At 41.9% G+C, this 19,799-nt stretch overlaps 2 protein-coding genes across 2 annotated transcripts; both read left to right on the plus strand.

Moving 5' to 3' along the window:
- Positions 1-2,202: 2,202 nt before the first annotated feature.
- LOC128382366 (C-C chemokine receptor type 3-like) lies at positions 2,203-10,663 on the plus strand (the record flags this gene model as incomplete). The annotated part of the gene is made up of 2 exons (XM_053342362.1): positions 2,203-2,348; positions 9,688-10,663. Coding segments are annotated over 2 exons (1,020 nt in total), but the record flags the coding sequence as incomplete, so codon positions are not given.
- Positions 10,664-14,978: 4,315 nt separating this feature from the next.
- On the plus strand, positions 14,979-18,335 carry LOC128382225 (C-C chemokine receptor type 1-like). The gene is made up of 2 exons (XM_053342210.1): positions 14,979-15,151; positions 17,031-18,335. Exons 1-2 carry the CDS (start codon positions 14,979-14,981, stop codon positions 17,899-17,901), a joined length of 1,044 nt encoding a protein of 347 aa, XP_053198185.1. The 3' UTR covers positions 17,902-18,335.
- Positions 18,336-19,799: the final 1,464 nt, after the last annotated feature.

Consider the following 19,799-nt stretch of genomic DNA (forward strand, 5'->3'; position numbering starts at 1 on the left):
CACTTACACTATTCCCACAAATTTTGGACCCAATGTTACAGTTAACTGCATCAAAAGTTGGGCTTTTGCACAGAATTAAGGGGAAAGGGATCCATAGTTACTTAATCCTTGTATATTACAGCAAATTGTAAAATGATATGTTTGTGTGTGTGTTTAAAGGAATTCTGGATATTTTACAAAAAGTGACTTGCTATGTATTTTTGCCATACTGCCTAAACTCTCATTATAAAATGAGTAGTGTGAAGGATTTAGTGGCCTCTAGTGCATGTAAGAGAATCTATGGTGGCCACAGAACTTACAAAAAATGTGAAAGGCCCTCTGTAGAGTCAGTGTTTCCCAATTTCTCCTTGAGATAAAATAAAGATCTGAACTATAAAGTAGAGCCAGTGTTTGGTTTGTCCATTCTGGACTACTGTACAAACATGGTATTCTGTGTAGAAGGGGACCCACTCTGTATGTACACATTAAGGGCTCATTCTAAAGTAACAAAACCAAAAATCTTAGGATTTTACACTAATTAAGACATATGTGTAAATATTATATTCCATTCTTGCTAAATCTGTTCCACTAGACATAACTAAATTCTACATGAAAAATGAAGTGTTAAGTGTAAAGCTTTTGTTATGATAAGAGCAGGATTAACTGTGCATAATTAACTCTTTACTGAACACCAGTATTGGCCGTGTCCATATAAAGTGAGCTTTTCCAAAACAGTGAGTCATGAATCAGCATTTTCCATGCCTGTATCTATATCTGCTTTGATTTTGTCATTGGTTTAATCTTGTTGTTGTTTATGTTCTTGTTATTAGTTCTGTTTATAATGAATCATGTCAGCTAATATTGTACAGTGATGTTTTATTCTCTGGAAAGTTGGTCACATTTCATGTAATGCATATTTTCATGGGTAATCTAGTCAAGTGCTTAGGGAACTGGGCACATTTTTAAAACAACACAAACAGAAACACACACACACACACACACACACACACACACACACACACACACACACACACACACACACACACACACACACACACACACACACACACCCACACACACAGATAGTACAGACTATCTCCATATTTGTCATAGATAACTAAGAGCTTTGTATTTAGGTAAATGTAACAATGAGGCTGGTAACTGACAACTTTTTTTATGTCAAGTCTATTTTCTTTTATTTACTGTAAATGCAATGATTGTGTGTTGTAGTTATTGTGTAGAAATTGTACAACACTCACTCACTGTGGCTTGCTCTATGACTCCTGTGTAGATCTGGTGTAAAATAAACACTTCATGTAAAAAAAACTCAGCTTCCTCATTCATTTCATCTTCATGTTGATCACTGATACACAGAAGGTTCTGGTAGAAGAAAGTATTCTTTCAGTTCTCTGCTGTGCTCTAAAGGGCTCAACCTTGTCTTTGTCAGCCAGTCCCTTCTCCTCCCAGACATACACATACACGCGTTCTCCTAATTCACTTTTGGGGAAAATTCATAGACACAATTTTCCTGAAGACTCAACCTTACCAAAATTATAACCACTACTTGTCTAATGCTAACCCTAAACTTAACCCCCTAACTGTGACCTTAAGCACTGACCCAGACATCTGCATTTTGACATCAGGGGACATGGCTTTTGTCCCATTTGGACACACTATTCCCAATTAACTGAACTTTAATCTGAAATTTGTCCCCAAAACTATCCTACGACAGCCCCCCCCCCCCCCCTCGCCTGCCTGCTCCTCCCCAAAACACACACATACACAGAAACACACATTTCTGGTACTTCCTTCCCTTATCTGGCTGTCTCATTATAGAGTGACTTGAGAGGAGCTGGGAGTCAGACAGCTCTCTGGTCCTCAGAGTCAGACAACAAGGAGAAGCTTCTCTGCTGGCCAGGCGGTAAGTCAGCTCAGCTTAGCCTGATCCTCATTCCCACAAACATCTGATTTACCTCTGAGGCTCCTTGGAGGTTCTCAGTTAAAGGGATTGTTTTCTAGCTCTTCTTATTTGCATGCATGCAGAGATTGATAGTTCTCATATTCTACTATACAGCTGCTAATTTTACAGTGTTGCTTTGATATTGACTGCATCACTGCATCATGTTGTGAATGTTGTATATATGACTGTTACATTTGTGTTTCTCACAGATTTCCCTGCTTACATTTGAGGAGAAGATGGAAAATACAACATTGGATAATTACAATGGCAATGACAGCTATGGGGTGCCAGTAGAACCATGTGATAGTGAAGCTGTAAACTATCTGGGAGCTCAAATTTCCTTCATCTACTACTTCATGTTTCTCTTCAGTCTGGTTGGCAACGGGCTGGTCCTGGTCATCATCCATCGGTGAGTGGACAAACAAAACTCAGCAGATATGAAAGAATATGAAACTAATTGTTAGTTTAACAGTTTAAAGAAATTAGAGGAAGAAAATGTATCATTTGAAAACTTGTAAAGTACACACAACCCTTACTACAATTACCTGTGAATTACTGTATTAAAATGTGTAATAAGAATAAATTAAAGTTGTAATCATTACAATTCAGCAACAAATGTGATTTAATACTACAGTCCCATAATTCTGGGGGCAGCAAACACTAGTGAAATATTTAGTTAAATATACAACAGAAAAACAGCTGCTACATCTCTGATACAGTGTTAGGAGAGTGAACAGTGAGGCTGATACCACTGAGATTAGATAAAAAACGGTAGTGCTGGATTACAATCCCTTGTATAAAGTGAACCCTACCAATAACATTTAATACTAAAAAAATATTATACATTTAAGAAGTCCAGAATTAATAGTTAAAGGCTCAAATACATTTTAGATATATGTTTTTACAATTGAGTATTTATAATGCAAGTGAAGCACCATTTTAGCCACACTCATTGATGTAAATTAGGTAGGAAGCATATCTGAATACCCCAAAGTACAGTGTTCTATAATATACCAGCAACACAAAATACAGCCTCCAAAATGACCATGAAGTGGAATCAATACCTCTTAAAAAATAACCTTCATGGAGGTATAATGTAAGGCAGGCACAACTGAAATGAAACAAAATTTATATCATTATTGGTCCTTGACGCATTAACCTCTGTAAATGATAGAAAAAAAAGTTTATAAACAAAATAACAATTTTGATAATGGTAAGCATATAGTTAAACCACAACAATGTGATGATGATATATCGAGCCAGATATGAGTGTGTTTGGCATAGGCTTACCATGTATGTGTAACTAAGATATTTGAGAGATTCTCTATTTAAGACAAACACCACATTTGTTATGTTAATCTTATCATGGTAGCAGTTAGAAACTCCCCTTAAAAATTGGATTCATAATATACTTTTGGCAGAAACATTTCCTTTGTCTGGACAAATTATCTCTGGTTGAGGTTAATTAATAACCAAGAACCATGCTTTCAAATTATATTGCTTACATGCTAGTGTTAAGTATAATGTTTATTGTGGTGACCACCTCAATTTAGCATGCTAACATGTGCTAGCTAACTAACTCAAATTGAAATAGTAACATGATGGCACTAAATTCCCTCAACAGACTACTCTATATATGGGTGGCACTCTCAGGTAGAATAATTGCATACATTTTTAACTTTGATGCCAACTTTGTCAGCTCACATTACTTATCACCATAAACACCGACAATGCTGAGCCAGTAGTGCACAACCTATTCTGAAATGTAGAGCAGTTATCAATCCATTATCAGTGACAGCCAGTGATACATGGTTCATTGTCACAGTCTGCTCTGCTCCTCCCCTGCTCTGCTGCTCAGCCACACCCCTCATCAGTCTAACAGCCTTCACCTGCTGCTCTCACCTGCTCACCATCTCCAATCAAGCCAGTATATGAGCAGCCTCACTCCACTCACTCTTTGCCAGATTGTCTTTGCTTCCATGCCTGACTCTCCAGCACTTACTCCCGGATTGCTTACCTGTTATCGACCCGACTTGCCACCGACCACCGCCTCTCGTCTCAGTCCCGGTAAACCCACCAGCCTTCTGTCCCTGACCTCGAGTATTGCTTGTCTGTTTTCTGCTCCTCGTCTGCCTGTGGCTGGTTGGCACTTGGCCGGTTTCTGCTCATCAAGAAACCCACCTGATCAGCTTCACTTCTCCAGCGGGACTTCCATTAGCAGTGAGTTTCCCCCCTTACCTGCCATGCTCACCTGGACCTGGTTCTCTGCTGCCATCCTCTGACCTGCTGTGCTTATTCTGCTGAATAAAGACTGTTTCATGCAAGTTCCTGGTTCTATTGTGCTGCTATTGGGTTCACTCCATACCCGTTACAGTACAATCTGGCCAGTTATGGACCCAGCGCACAATCCCTCACCACTTAGTCGCCTCGAGACGATTGAGGGCGTCCTGCAGCAGCATGAGGCCATGATGACTGCGTCTGCTGCTGATGCCAGACAAGCTGCAGAGACTCATGGACAAGCGCTAACAGCATTAGCTGGACAAATGCAACAGCTAGCAGCCTGCCTCTCCCAGCTCGCTCCATCTGCTGAGTCCGTCCCTGCTTCCGGAGCATCGGCTTCTGCTCCTGCACCTGTACCAGCCTCTTCACCGCCCAGAGATGCTCCCGAGCCCCGGGTGGGAACCCCGGAGCGTTACGACGGTGATCGAGAGACTTGTGGCCCCTTCCTCACCAACTGCTCTCTTCTGTTCGCCCTGCAGCCCCGCACCTTTGCCACAGAACCGGCAAAGGTAGCTTTTGTCATCAACCATCTGACAGGCAGAGCTCGACTGTGGGGAACAGCTGAGTGGGAGAGACGGTCTTCAGCCTGTGCTTCGTTTGACCTGTTTGCTGCCGAGCTTCGCAAGGTTTTTGGGTTCGAGAATTGTGGTTCGGAGTCAACAAGGGGACTGATAGGCCTGGAGCAAGGTGAGCGAACGGTGGCAGATTATTCTATTGACTTCCGCACCAGAGCCAGCCAAAGCAGTTGGAACAGTTCTGCCCTCTGTGAGGCCTTCCTCCACGGTTTGGCTGACTATATTAAAGATGAACTGGTCTCGCATGACACCCCCATCACCTTGGACGGGGTGATTGATTTGGCCATCCGCATTGACCTACGTATCCAGGCCCGTCGACGAGAGAAGCGTCAAGGGGGGGCCCCCAACGCTCTCTTCCACCTCGCTCCCGTGGGGGTACTACAGCAGCCAACTCCACCCCACTGCATCATCAGGCTGAGGATCCTGAACCAGTTGTAAATGCAGTTGGGTCGCACCTCCCTCTCCCCGGAGGAGAGGGAGCGCCGCCGCAAGTCTAATCTCTGCCTCTATTGTGGGGCAGCGGGACACTACATCTCCAGCTGTCCAGTAAAAGCCAGAGCTCACCAGTAGTTGGGGAGACCCCTGGTGAGCTCAACTGCCCTTTCACCTCCCCAAAGCCAGAGACCTCTGTTCCAAGGCCGTCTTCTGCTCCCGGATGGGCCCCACACCTTGGCTATTTTCATTGACTCTGGGGCCGATGTCTGCATCATTGATGAGGAGGTGGTCCTTCAGCTGGGGCTCAAGCGGGTTCCTCTGCCTCGTCCAGTTCCTGCTAGAGCCTTAGATGGACACATCTTGGGCACTGTCACACATCAGACCTCTCCTGTTCACCTGCTGCTTTCTGGTAATCATCATGAGACAGTCCAGTTCCACATCCTCAGCTCTTCCTGCCAGCCTGTCATCCTGGGGTATCCATGGCTCCGTCTTCACAACCCTCACATCGACTGGGGCACTGGGGCCATCCTGGAGTGGAGCTCCTCCTGTCATCAAAGATGCCTGCAGCATGCCTCTGCTCCACTTCACTCCCCGGGTCCCTGCTCCAGCTCTTCACCTGACCTCTCCGGGGTGCCACCTGAGTACCATGATTTCCGCCAGGTCTTCAGTAAAGCCAGAGCTACGTCACTGCCCCCACACCGCCCCTATGACTGTGCCATAGACCTCCTGTCTGGTACCTCACCTCCCAAGGGGCGCCTGTACTCTCTCTCTGAGCCCGAGAGAAGAGTCATGGTGACTTATATCAATGACTCCCTGGCCGCTGGCATCATTCGTCCTCCTTCGTCTCCTGCTGGGGCGGGGTTTTTCTTCGTCGAGAAGAAGGACAAGACTTTGAGACCCTGCATCGACTACAGAGGACTGAATGATATCACCATAAAGAACCGTTACCCACTGCCTTCGAACTGCTCCAGGGGGCCACCATTTTCTCCAAACTTGACCTGCGAAACGCCTACCACCTCGTCCGCATCAGAGAAGGAGATGAATGGAAGACGGCATTCAACACCCCAACTGGACACTACGAGTATCTCGTAATGCCATTCGGCCTGACCAATGCCCCTGCCGTTTTCCAGGCAATGATAAACGATGTGCTCAGAGACATGCTCAATCGATATGTCTTTGTTTACCTCGATGATATCCTCATCTTCTCCCAGTCCAAGGAGCAACACATCCATCATGTCCAGTCCGTCCTTCAGCGCCTCCTGGAGAATTCTGTTCGTGAAAGCAGAGAAATGTGAATTCCACGTCTCATCTGTGTCTTTCCTGGGGAACATTGTGGCACAAGGCAACATTCAGATGGATCCAGCCAAGGTCTCTGCTGTCACTTCCTGGCCTGTTCCTGAAAACCGCAAACAGCTTCAGCGTTTCCTGGGGTTTGCAAACTTTTACCGTCGCTTTATCCGCAACTACAGCTCCGTGGCAGCCCCTCTCACCGCCCTGACCTCCTCCAAAGTACCCTTCCAGTGGTCACCCCCAGCTGCAGCAGCCTTCCAGACCCTCAAGGATTGGTTCACCTCATCACCCATCCTCCTTATGCCTAACTCTGAACGGCAGTTTGTGGTCGAGGTGGACGCCTCAGATGTTGGAGTGGGGGCTGTCGTCAGGCCCGCTGGTCCCCGTTTTTCACCCGTTTCAACTTCACCTTCTCCTACCGTCCAGGGTCCCGCAACGTTAAGCCCGATGCCCTTTCCCGCCAGTTCCAGAGGACAGAGGATTCTGCTGATACACCCGAGTCCATCCTCCCCACGTCTTGCCTTGTTGCCTCATTGACCTGGGATATTGAGGAGAGGGTGAGGGCAGCCACAGAAGGACAGCCGGGTCCCAGCTCCTGCCCACCTAACTGCCTTTTTGTTCCCCCAGCCTTGAGGTCAGATGTGCTACTATGGGCCCACTCCTCCAAGCTTTCCTGCCACCCTGGTGTTCTACGGACACGGCATGCTATTCTCCAACGTTTCTGGTGGCCCACCTTGCAGGAAGACATCCGGGAATTTGTCAAGGCCTGTCCTACCTGCAATCAACACAAGTCCTCCCGCCAGCCTCCTGCTGGGCTGCTTCAACCTCTTCCTGTTCCTCATCGCCCATGGTCCCACATATCTTTGGACTTTGTTACTGGTCTCCCCACCTCTGATGGCCACACTGTCATCCTGACCATCGTGGACCGCTTCAGCAAGATGGTCCACTTTGTGCCTCCGCCCAAGCTCCCCACGGATAAAGAGACTGCCCAGTTGGTCCTACTCCATGCATTCCGCCTGCACGGGCTTCCTGTTGATGTGGTGTCGGACCGTGGCCCCCAGTTTTCATCTGTGTTTTGGAGGGAGTTCTGCAGTCTGCTGGGTGCCACCGCCAGTCTGTCCTCTGGATTCCACCCCCAGAGCAATGGACAGACTGAGCGTATGAACCAAGAACTGGAAACAGCCCTACGATGCATGGCCTCCCAGAATCCCTCATCCTGGTCATCACAACTACTGTGGGTAGAATATGCTCACAACTCCCTTCTCTGCTCTGCCACCGGCCTCTCCCCATTTCAGTGTGCATATGGCTATCAACCACCACTGTTCCCAGCCCATGAGAAGGAGATTTCCTGCCCATCTGCCCAAGCCTTCATCCGCCGCTGCCGCAGAACATGGCTCCAAGCTCGCTCCGCCCTCATTCGTTCCGTGGGTCGCTATACTGCCACTGCCAATCGCCGCCGTACACCTGCACCTACCTACCAAGCAGGACAGAAAGTGTGGCTCTCAACCCGAGACTTACCTCTTCGAGTGGAGTCCAGAAAGATGGCACCGAAGTTCATCGGGCCTTTCACGGTCCAGAAGGTCATCAATCCAGTGGCAGTCCGGTTGAAGCTCCCACGTTCCATGAGAGTTCACCCTACCTTCCACGTATCCAGGGTCAAGCCAGTCCTCACCGGTCCCTCCAGCACCAGCACCTCCCCCTCCACGTATCATCGATGGTGGTCCGGTGTATACAGTGAGGCGCCTGATTCGCTCTCGTCGGCGTGGTAGAGGTCTTCAGTACCTTGTGGACTGGGAGGGTTATGGTCCGGAGGAAAGGTCCTGGGTTCCTGCTCGCCATATCCTTGACTCCACCCTTGTGACCAAATTTCATCGGCAACACCCCGACCAGCCAGCCATTGTGTCTCCTCGTCTAGGGACCCGCACCTTACCCCCGCCTGTTCAGGATGTTGGGGACCGTTCTGTCGGGCACAGTGGAACCCTCCTCCAGACCCCCTCCACCCGCCCAGCAGAGGAGATGGCCGTGTCTGGCTCCCAGGAGTTTTAGGCCCGCCTCCGTTCCCCCTCCTCCCACCCTGTTTGATGACTTTTAGGATGTCAGGAGCCATCCCTTGGGGGGGGGGGGGGGGGGGGGGTTCTGTCACAGTCTGCTCTGCTCCTCCCCTGCTCTGCTGCTCAGCCACACCCCTCATCAGTCTAACAGCCTTCACCTGCTGCTCTCACCTGCTCACCATCTCCAATCAAGCCAGTATATGAGCAGCCTCACTCCACTCACTCTTTGCCAGATTGTCTTTGCTTCCATGCCTGACTCTCCAGCACTTACTCCCAGATTGCTTACCTGTTATCGACCCGACTTGCCACCGACCACCGCCTCTCGTCTCAGTCCCGGTAAACCCACCAGCCTTCTGTCCCTGACCTCGAGTATTGCTTGTCTGTTTTCTGCTCCTCGTCTGCCTGTGGCTGGTTGGCACTTGGCCGGTTTCTGCTCATCAAGAAACCCACCTGATCAGCTTCACTTCTCCAGCGGGACTTCCATTAGCAGTGAGTTTCCCCCCTTACCTGCCATGCTCACCTGGACCTGGTTCTCTGCTGCCATCCTCTGACCTGCTGTGCTTATTCTGCTGAATAAAGACTGTTTCATGCAAGTTCCTGTTTCTATTGTGCTGCTATTGGGTTCACTCCATACCCGTTACAGTTCATAATGAATCTCTCAATCTCCATGCAAACCAGTTCTGAAAGTTGGAAATGGACATAGACTGTTTAAATAAATGCGTGACTGCATTTAATTTTCCTTGAAATGTTCTTCTCAAAGGTGCCAGGTTAAACAGTGGCATCAAGTTACAATGTCAGGACTCCAGTATAATATTAATAATAATTTTATTCATATAGGACTTTTCAAGCCAGGACTTCACAACACAAATATAAAATAAAAAAGCAACATTGTGATACAAAAAATTACAAACAAAATACAGTAGAATTACATATCATTCAACAAATTTTAAGCGGTTTAGCTAGTTATCAGGCTTGTCTAAAATCGATGCTAAAGATGCCTAGATATATTTCTATTCCACCAATCATTCTGCCAAATATATTGTTAAGTTGCAAAATATTACTGTAAAAAATGCTTGTCTTTTTTTAACATTTAACAATGTAAATGGTCATTTGTTAGGTTTGAGAGGCTGACCACTGTGACCAACATTTTGCTGCTGAACCTAGTGATGTCCTCCTTGATCTTCATGAGCAGCCTTCCATTCCTGGGAGTGTACAATCAGCTCTATAACTGGATCTTTGGCAACGTTATGTGCAAGATTGTAGGCAGTGTCTACTACCTGGGCTTATACAGTTCTGTCCTGTTTCTGGCTCTCCTGACCTTTGACCGACACCTTGCAGTCGTTTACTCCTTGGGTGCACCACGAATGAGAAGTCAACGCTACGCATTTCTCTGCTGTGGTGTGGTGTGGCTGGTCAGCAGTCTGGCGTGCATCCCATCCATGATTCTATACAGAAGTTTTTACTACGGCCTTGACAACGTAACACTCTGTCAGGAATTTCCTGGTAATCTCGCAGATAATACTATAACCCATCTGAGAAATTCTGCATTTTACATTCAGCTTTTTCTTTTCTTGCTCTTTCCTCTGATTGTTATTGTGTACTGCTATGTTAGGATTGCTATCACTGTCATATCATCCAAATTAGTTACCAAGTTCAAGACAGTCAGGTTGATATTTGTCATTGTCCTGTTATTTTATATTTCCTGGATCCCATACAATGTTGTACTACTGACTGACAATGAACACCAGACCTGTGAGGAAAGGAAGAGGAGAGGTTATGCAGATCAAGTCACTCGTAATCTTGCCTATATTTACTTCTGCATCAGTCCCATCTTCTATACATTTGTTGGGAAAAAGTTCCAAAACTACTTCAGACAGATGATGGTAAAACGCTTCCCAGGGTTAAAGAAGTATATTTCTGTTGATCAGGTCAGCAGAAGTAATATGTCCACAAAAAGTACACAAAATGAATTGAGCAGTGACAAACTCTGAAGAATATAATGCTGTCTGTAGCAGAAGTGAAGCCAAAATATAAACCATTACAACATCCATATGTCAGTTACCTATGCCCAAAACAAAGGTGTTAGCTTTACATCATGAACACATCATGTGGTTTAGCTCAAACACAGGAAGAGATAGATCACTGGTGCTTCGTTTAAAAACTGGTTGGAAGACTTACTGTCCTCTAGTGGCCAGAAGTTGATAAATAAAGCTCTACATTTAAAACTCCATTTGAAATAAATAATGTGAAATAATGTTCCAAGGTGTCCTGGTTGTGGTTAAAGTTAAATAATTTAATAATCAGTCATTATCTTGTTTAACATATTCACACCTATGTCTGTTAGATAGGTCAGACCACACTTACACTATTCCCACAAATTTTGTACCCAATGTTACAGTTAACTGCATCAAAAGTTGGGCTTTTGCACAGAATTAAGGGGAAAGGGATCCATAGTTACTTAATCCTTTTATATTACAGCAAATTGTAAAATGATATGTTTGTGTGTGTGTTTAAAGGAATTCTGGATGTTTTACAAAAAGTGACTTGCTATGTATTTTTGCCATACTGCCTAAACTCTCATTATAAAATGAGTAGTGTGAAGGATTTAGTGGCCTCTAGTGCATGTAAGAGAATCTATGGTGGCCACAGAACTTACAAAAAATGTGAAAGGCCCTCTGTAGAGTCAGTGTTTCCCAATTTCTCCTTGAGGTAAAATAAAGATCTGAACTATAAAGTAGAGCCAGTGTTTGGTTTGTCCATTCTGGACTACTGTACAAACATGGTATTCTGTGTAGAAGGGGACCCACTCTGTATGTACACATTAAGGGCTCATTCTAAAGTAACAAAACCAAAAATCTTAGGATTATACACTAATTAAGACATATGTATAAATATTATATTCCATTCTTGCTAAATCTGTTCCACTAGACATAACTAAATTCTACATGAAAAATGAAGTGTAAAGTGTAATGCTTTTGTTATGATAAGAGCAGGATTAACTGTGCATAATTAACTCTTTACTGAACACCAGTAATTGGCCGTGTCCATATAAAATGAGCTTTTCCAAGACAGTGAGTCATGAATCAGTATTTTCCATGCCTGTATATATATCTGCTCTGATTTTGTCATTGGTTCAATCTTGTTGTTGTTTATGTTCTTGTTATTAGTTCTGTTTATAATGAATCATGTCAGCTAATATTGTACAGTGATGTTTTATTCTATGGCATGTTGGTCACATTTCATGTAATGCATATTTTTATGGGTAATCTAGGCAAGTGCTCAGGGAACTGGGCACATTTTAAAACAACAAAAACACAAACACAAACGCACACACACACACACACACACACACACACACACACGGATAGTACAGACTATCTCCATATTTGTCACAGATAACTAACTGCTTTGTATTTAGGTAAATGTAACAATGAGGCTGGTAACTGAACTTTTTTTATGTAAGTCTATTTTCTTTCATTTACTGTAACTGCAATGATTGTGTGTTGTAGTTATTGTGTAGAAATTGTACAACACTCAGACCCGGCCCTAACCAATGTGGCGCCCTAGGCAAGATTTTAGGTGGCACCCCCCTTGCATCGAAGTAAATTCCACTGCTGGTGTACATACTCACAAGAAACTGAATAGCTTTATCTTGGACATTCTTTTATTTAAAGAAAGCAATTGCCCAAACAAAATACTTAGAACAAATTAGAAAGAAATACAAAAAAATATGAAATTAATATTTGAAATATAATATAAATAGCTTACATAAAGTATAAGATTTAAATACCCACAAAATAAAAAGTGTAAACAAGTGACATGCTGCTGCATCACTTCTGGGTTGTGCTGCTGAGGTGGAGGCAACAGGAGGAGCGCTTGATGCTGGAGGTGGCCCAAGATTTGCAGGGGTGGGACTGAGAAACCTCAACAGTGCATCTGAAGAGAGAAGTGGAGTATGTGACACCAGTCTAATAATGAATATGATTTCAAGAATAAAATGAAATGAAATAATATAAATGAAAAATCTAAGAGATGCATGATGTTCACTATACTGTACAATATACAATGTACTTTTTCTGATATGCACATTATATAAGATTCAATTTTATTGTCATTACAACAAAATACTGATTAGCAGAATGCAAAGAAGTAGTAAACTGCAGTATAATATAGAATGTGGGAATGATAAGTTATGCTATAACATGAATGATGTGCACTTTAACACTGATGTAAAGTTTAACACTATAAACACACTTTAGACAATATGAACTGTAACACAACATACAGCTAGGCTTACAACTATAATAAAAGGGTGGAAAAGGAATAGCATTTTGATTGACTATTACAAGCTAAGAAAACCTTAGCTAACCAGATGTTAATAAAAATGCTGATAAGATCTAATACTTACATATTTCCCTGAGGAAACCCAGCGAGCACAAACCCTAATTTCAACGTTTGATTTCCGGTTAAAAACAGGTTGATATGAGGTCTGAACGTCTTTTCAGCCGTCTAAAAACAGTTACAACATCAACGTGTCACAAAACACACATTTGTTTGTTGTCGGTTGATAATTAGCTCAGTTGTAGCTTTCTACAGAGATTGTATTGATTGACGTTTTTTCTATAAATGAGAGGAGGTGAAATGACGTCTAAACAAAACGTAATTTCAAAGCATTTAATGTTGAATAAAATATAAATATGAAACTATATATAGACTATGTCTGCACACTAAATAAGCTGGGACTTTTCTATACAGCAATTCCCGGTGAAATATGTTTTCTATTTTTCTATGTGAACGTTGAATAAATGTCTCCATATAGCCGGTAAAAAAAAACTTTCACTTTTCAACCAATTTTCAACGTCTTTTCACCGGTTACCATAGATACACGTCTTTTAGACCAAAATGTGCTTGCTGGAAAGTAAGGTGGGAGTAGTTACATTACTATTTTCCATAACAACTTAGGCTCTTCCATAAGATTAACTGGCGTTAAAACTAACAGTTTAACAACAAACCATGTTATGCTAATGGTTAACAACGTTATCGTCGTTCTGCAACAGACAAATAATGTCATGACATCATCTTGATTGTAACATTACCTCTGTCTTTGTCTCGTTTTTCCTCCTCTTCTTTTCTTTTTTTCCTCCCCTGGGCACCAGACAGTTTGGGACATTTTGACATGTTGTTGTCGAGCTTGCCTTGGGGTCACGTTAAAAAACGACCATCCTCCCCCAGGTAGCAGGGGGGCGTCTTAGGAAAGTAACGTGTCATCATTATTATTATTAGTATTCCTATTTAACAGGCTTGGCTATGCAGTTAAATTAATGTGGACTTATTATCTTCATATTAAGACATGACACCAAGTAGTTTTAAGAATAGTGGAAGTTACATTTTTTTTCTTCCCCCATTTGTGGCGCCCCCTGGATGGACAGCGCCCTTAGCATTTGCCTATACTGCCTATGCCACGGGCCGGCCCTGACAACACTCACTCACTGTGGCTTGCTCTATGCCTCCTGTGTAGATCTGGTGTAAAATAAACACTTCATGTAAAAAAACTCAGCTTCCTCATTCATTTCATCTTCATGTCGATCACTGATACACAGAAGGTTCTGGTAGAAGAAAGTATTCTTTCAGTACTCTGCTGTGCTCTAAAGGGTTCAACCTTGTCTTTGTCAGCCAGTCACTTCTCCTCAAAGACAAACACATACACATGTTGTCCTATGTCTTTTTTGGGGACAATTCATAGACACAATTTTCCTGAAGACTCAACCTTAACAAAATTATAACCACTATTTGTCTAATGCTAACCCTAAACTTAACCCCCTAACTGTAACATTAAGCACTGACCCAAAAATCTGCAATTTGACATTTGGGGACATGGCTTTTGTCCCATTTGGACACACTATTCCCAATTAACTGAACTTTAATCTGAAATTTGTACCCGAAACTATCCTATGACAGTCTCCTCCATGCCTGCCTGCTCCTCCCCACAACACACACATACACAGAAACACACATTCCTGGTACTTCCTTCCCCTATCTGGCTGACTTATTATGGAGTGAGTTGAGTTGAGTCACACAGCTCTCTGGTCCTCAGAGTCAGACAACAAGGAGAAGCTTCTCTGCTGGCCAGGCGGTAAGTCAGCTCAGCTTAGCCTGATCCTCATTCCCACAAACATCTGATTTACCTCTGAGGCTCCTTGGAGGTTCTCAGTTAAAGGGATTGTTTTCTAGCTCGTCTTATTTGCATGCATGCAGACATTGATAGTTCTCATATTCTACTATACAGCAGCTAATTTTACAGTGTTGCTTTGATACTGACTGCATCACTGCATCATGTTGTGAATGCTGTATATATGACTGTTACATTTGTGTTTCTCACAGATTTCCCTGCTTACATTTGAGGAGAAGATGGAAAGTACAACATTGGATGATTACGATGGCAATGACAGCTATGAGGAGACGTTAGTACCATGTGATAGTGACGGTGCAAACTATCTGGGAGCTCAAATTTCCTTCATCTACTACTTCATGTTTCTCTTCAGTCTGGTTGGCAACGGGCTGGTCCTGGTCATCATCCATCGGTGAGTGGACAAACAAAACTCAGCAGAAATGAAAGAATATGAAACTAATTGTTAGTTTAACAGTTTAAAGAAATGAGAGGAAGTAAATGTATCATTTGAAAACTTGTAAAGTACACACAACCCTTACTATAATTACCTGTGAATTACTGTATTAAAATGTGTAATAGGAGTAAATTAAAGTTGTAATCATTACAATTCAGCAACAAGTGTGATTTAATACTACAGTCCCATAATTCTGGGGGCAGCAAACACTAGTGAAATATTTAGTTAAATATACAACAGAAAAACAGCTGCTACAGCTCTGATACAGTGTTAGGAGAGTGAACAGTGAGGCTGATACCACTGAGATCAGATTAAAAACGGTAGTGCTGGATTACAATCCCTTGTGTAAAGTGAACCCTGCCAACAACATTTAATACTAAAAAAATATTATACGTTTAATAAGTCCAGAATTAACAGTTAAAGGCTCAAATACATTTTAGATATATGTTTTTACAATTGAGTATTCATAATGCAAGTGAAGCACCATTTTAGCCACACTCATTGGTGTAAATTAGGTAGGAAGCATATCTGAATACCCCAAAGTACAGTGTTCTATAATATACCAGCAACACAAAATACAGCCTCCAAAATGACCATGAAGTGGAATCAATACCTCTTAAAAAATAACCTTCATGGAGGTATAATGTAGGGCAGGCACAACTGCAATGAAACAAAATTAATATCATTATAGGTCCTTGATGCATTAACCTCTGTAAATGATAGAAAAAAAGCTTATAACCAAAAACACTATTTTGATAATAGTAAGCATATAGATAAACCACAACAATGTGATGATAATATATCGAGCCAGATATGAGTGTGTTTGGCATAGGCTTACCATGTATGTGTAACTAAGATATTTGAGAGATTCTCTATTTAAGACAAACACCACATTTGTTATGCTAATCTTATCATGGTAGCAGTTAGCAACTCCCCTAAAAATTGGATTCATATTATACTTTTGGCAGAAACATTTCCTTTGTCTGGACAAATTCTCTCTGGTTGAGGTTAATTAATAACCAAGAACCATGCTTTCAAATTATATTGCTTACATGCTAGTGTTAAGTATAATGTTTATTGTGGTGACCACCTCAATTTAGCATGCTAACATGTGCTAGCTAACTAACTCAAATTGAAATAGTAACATGATGGCACTAAATTCCCTCAACAGACTACTCTATATATGGGTGGCACTCTCAGGCAGAATAATTGCATACATTTTTAACTTTGATGCCAACTTTGTCAGCTCACATTACTTATCACCATAAACACTCACAATGGTGAGCCAGTAGTGCACAACCTATTCTGAAATGTAGAGCAGTTATCACAATCCATTATCAGTGACAGCCAGTGATACATGGTTCATAACGAATCTCTCAATCTCCATGCAAACCAGTTCTGAAAGTTGGAAATGGACATAGACTGTTTAAATGAATACGTGACTGCATTTAATGTTCCTTGAAATGTTCTTCTCAAAGGTGCCAGGTTGAACAGTGGCATCAAGTTACAATTTCAGGACTCCAGTATAATATTAATAATAATTTTATTCATATAGGACTTTTCAAGCCAGGACTTCACAACACAAATATAAAATAAAAAAGCAACATTGTGATACAAAAAATTACAAACAAAATACAGTAGAATTACATATCATTCAACAAATTTTAAGCGGTTTAGTTAGTTATCAGGCTTGTCTAAAATGGATGCTAAAGATGCCTAGATATATTTCTATTCCACCAATCATTCTGCCAAATATATTGTTAAGGTGCAAAATATTACTGTAAAAAATGCTTGTGTCTTTTTTTAACATTTAACAATGTAAATGGTCATTTGTTAGGTTTGAGAGGCTGACCACTGTGACCAACATTTTGCTGCTGAACCTAGTGATGTCCTCCTTGATCTTCATGAGCAGCCTTCCATTCCTGGGAGTGTACAATCAGTGCTCTAACTGGATCTTTGGCAACGTTATGTGCAAGATTGTAGGCAGTGTCTACTACCTGGGCTTATACAGTTCTGTCCTGTTTCTGGCTCTCCTGACCTTTGACCTACACCTTGCAGTCGTTTACTCCTTGGGTGCACCACGAATGAGAAGTCAACGCTACGCATTTCTCTGCTGTGCTGTGGTGTGGCTGGTCAGCAGTCTGGCTTGCATCCCATCCATGATTCTACACAGAACTTTTCATTACGGCCCTCACAAAGCAACACTCTGTCAGGAATTTTCTGGTAACCTTGCACATAATACTGTAACCCATCTGAGAAATTCTGCATTTTACATTCAGCTTTTTGTTTTCTTGCTCTTTCCTCTGATTGTTATTGTGTACTGCTATGTTAGGATTGCTATCACTATCATATCATCCAAATTAGTTACCAAGTTCAAGACAGTCAGGTTGATATTAGTCATTGTCCTGTTATTTTTTATTTCCTGGATCCCATACAATGTTGTACTACTGACTGACAATGGACACCAGAGCTGTGAGGAAAGGAAGAGGAGAGGTTATGCAGATCAAGTCACTCGTAATCTTGCCTACATTTACTTCTGCATCAGTCCCATCTTCTATACATTTGTTGGGAAAAAGTTCCAAAACTACTTCAGACAGATGATGGTAAAACGTTTCCCAGGGTTAAAGAAGTATATTTCTGTCGATCAGGTCAGCAGTAATATGTCCACAAAAACTACACAAAATGAATTGAGCAGTGACAAACTCTGAAGAATATAATGCTGTCTGTAGCAGAAGTGAAGCCAAAATAAAAACCATTACAACATCCATATGTCAGTTACCTATGCCCAAAACAAAGGTGTTAGCTTTACATCATGAACACATCATCATGTGGTTTAGCTCAAACACAGAAAGAGATAGATCACTGGTGCTTCGTTTAAAAACTGGTTGGAAGACTTACTGTCCTCTAGTGGCCAGAAGTTGATAAATAAAGCTCTACATTTAAAGCTGAGAAACTCCATTTGAAAGAAATAATGTGAAATAATGTTCCATGGTGTCCTGGTTGTGGTTAAAGTTAAATAATTTAATAATCAGTCATTATCTTGTTTAACATATTCACACCTATGTCTGTTAGATAGGTCAGACCACACTTACACTATTCCCACAAATGTTGTACCCAATGTTACAGTTAACTGCATCAAAAGTTGGGCTTTTGCACAGAATTAAGGGGAAAGGGATCCATAGTTACTTAATCCTTTTATATTACAGCAAATTGTAAAATGATATGTTTGTGTGTGTGTTTAAAGGAATTCTGGATATTTTACAAAAAGTGGCTTGCTATGTATTTTTGCCATACTGCCTAAACTCTCATTATAAAATGAGTAGTGTGAAGGATTTAGTGGCCTCTAGTGCATGTAAGAGAATCTATGGTGGCCACAGAAGTTACAAAAAATGTGAAAGGCTCTCTGTAGAGTCAGTGTTTCCCAATTTCTCCTTGAGGTAAAATAAAGATCTGAACTATAAAGTAGAGCCAGTGTTTGGTTTGTCCATTCTGGACTACTGTACAAACATGGTGTTCTGTGTAGAAGAGGACCCACTCTGTATGTACACATTAAAGGCTCATTCTAAAGTAACAAAACCAAAAATCTTAGGATTATACACTAATTAAGACATATGTGTAAATATTATATTCCATTCTTGCTAAATCTGTTCCACTAGCCATAACTAAATTCTACATGAAAAATGTAGTATAAAGTGTAATGCTTTTGTTATGATAAGAGCAGGATTAACTGTGCATAATTAACTCTTTACTGAACACCAGTATTGGCCGGGTCCATATAAAGTGAGCTTTTCCAAAACAGTGAGTCATGCATCAGCATTTTCCATGCCTGTATCTATATCTGCTCTGATTTTGTCATTGGTTTGATCTTGTTGTTGTTTATGTTCTTGTTATTTGTTCTGTTTATAATGAATCATGTCAGCTAATATTGTACAGTGATGTTTTATTCTCTGGCATGTTGGTCACATTTCATGTAATGCATATTTTTATGGGTAATCTAGGCAAGTGCTCAGAGAACTGGGCACATTTTTAAAACAAAAAAAACACAAACACACACACACACACACACACATACACACACACACACACACACACACACACACACACACACACAGATAGTAGAGACTATCTCCATATTTGTCACAGATAACTAACTGCTTTGTATTTAGGTAAATGTAACAATGAGGCTGGTAACTGATAACTTTTTTTTATGCAAGTCTATTTTCCTTTATTTACTGTAACTGCAATGATTGTGTGTTGTAGTTATTGTGTAGAAATTGTACAACACTCACTTACTGTGGCTTGCTCTATGCCTCCTGTGTAGATCTGGTGTAAAATAAACACTTCATGTAAAAAAAACTCTACTTCCTCATTCATTTCATCTTCATGTTGATCACTGATACACAGAAGGTTCTGGTAGAAGAAAGTATTCTTTCAGTACTCTGCTGTGCTCTAAAGGGCTCAACCTTGTCTTTGTCAGCCAGTCACTTCGACAAACACATACACATGTTGTCCTACGTCACTTTTGGGGACAATTCATAGACACAATTTTCCTGAAGACTCAACCTTACCAAAATTATAACCACTACTTGTCTAATGCTAACCCTAC

Source organism: Scomber japonicus, chromosome 21, assembly GCF_027409825.1.
Source record: "Scomber japonicus isolate fScoJap1 chromosome 21, fScoJap1.pri, whole genome shotgun sequence".
Taxonomy (NCBI): domain Eukaryota; kingdom Metazoa; phylum Chordata; class Actinopteri; order Scombriformes; family Scombridae; genus Scomber; species Scomber japonicus.

Bases quoted from the DNA above. Each gene is read 5' to 3' on its own strand.
- LOC128382225 (XM_053342210.1), top strand. From the start codon at position 14,979: ATGGAAAGTACAACATTGGATGATTACGATGGCAATGACAGCTATGAG. The intron at 15,152-17,030 runs GTGAGTGGACAA...GTCATTTGTTAG, and splicing joins GTCCTGGTCATCATCCATCG to GTTTGAGAGGCTGACCACTG.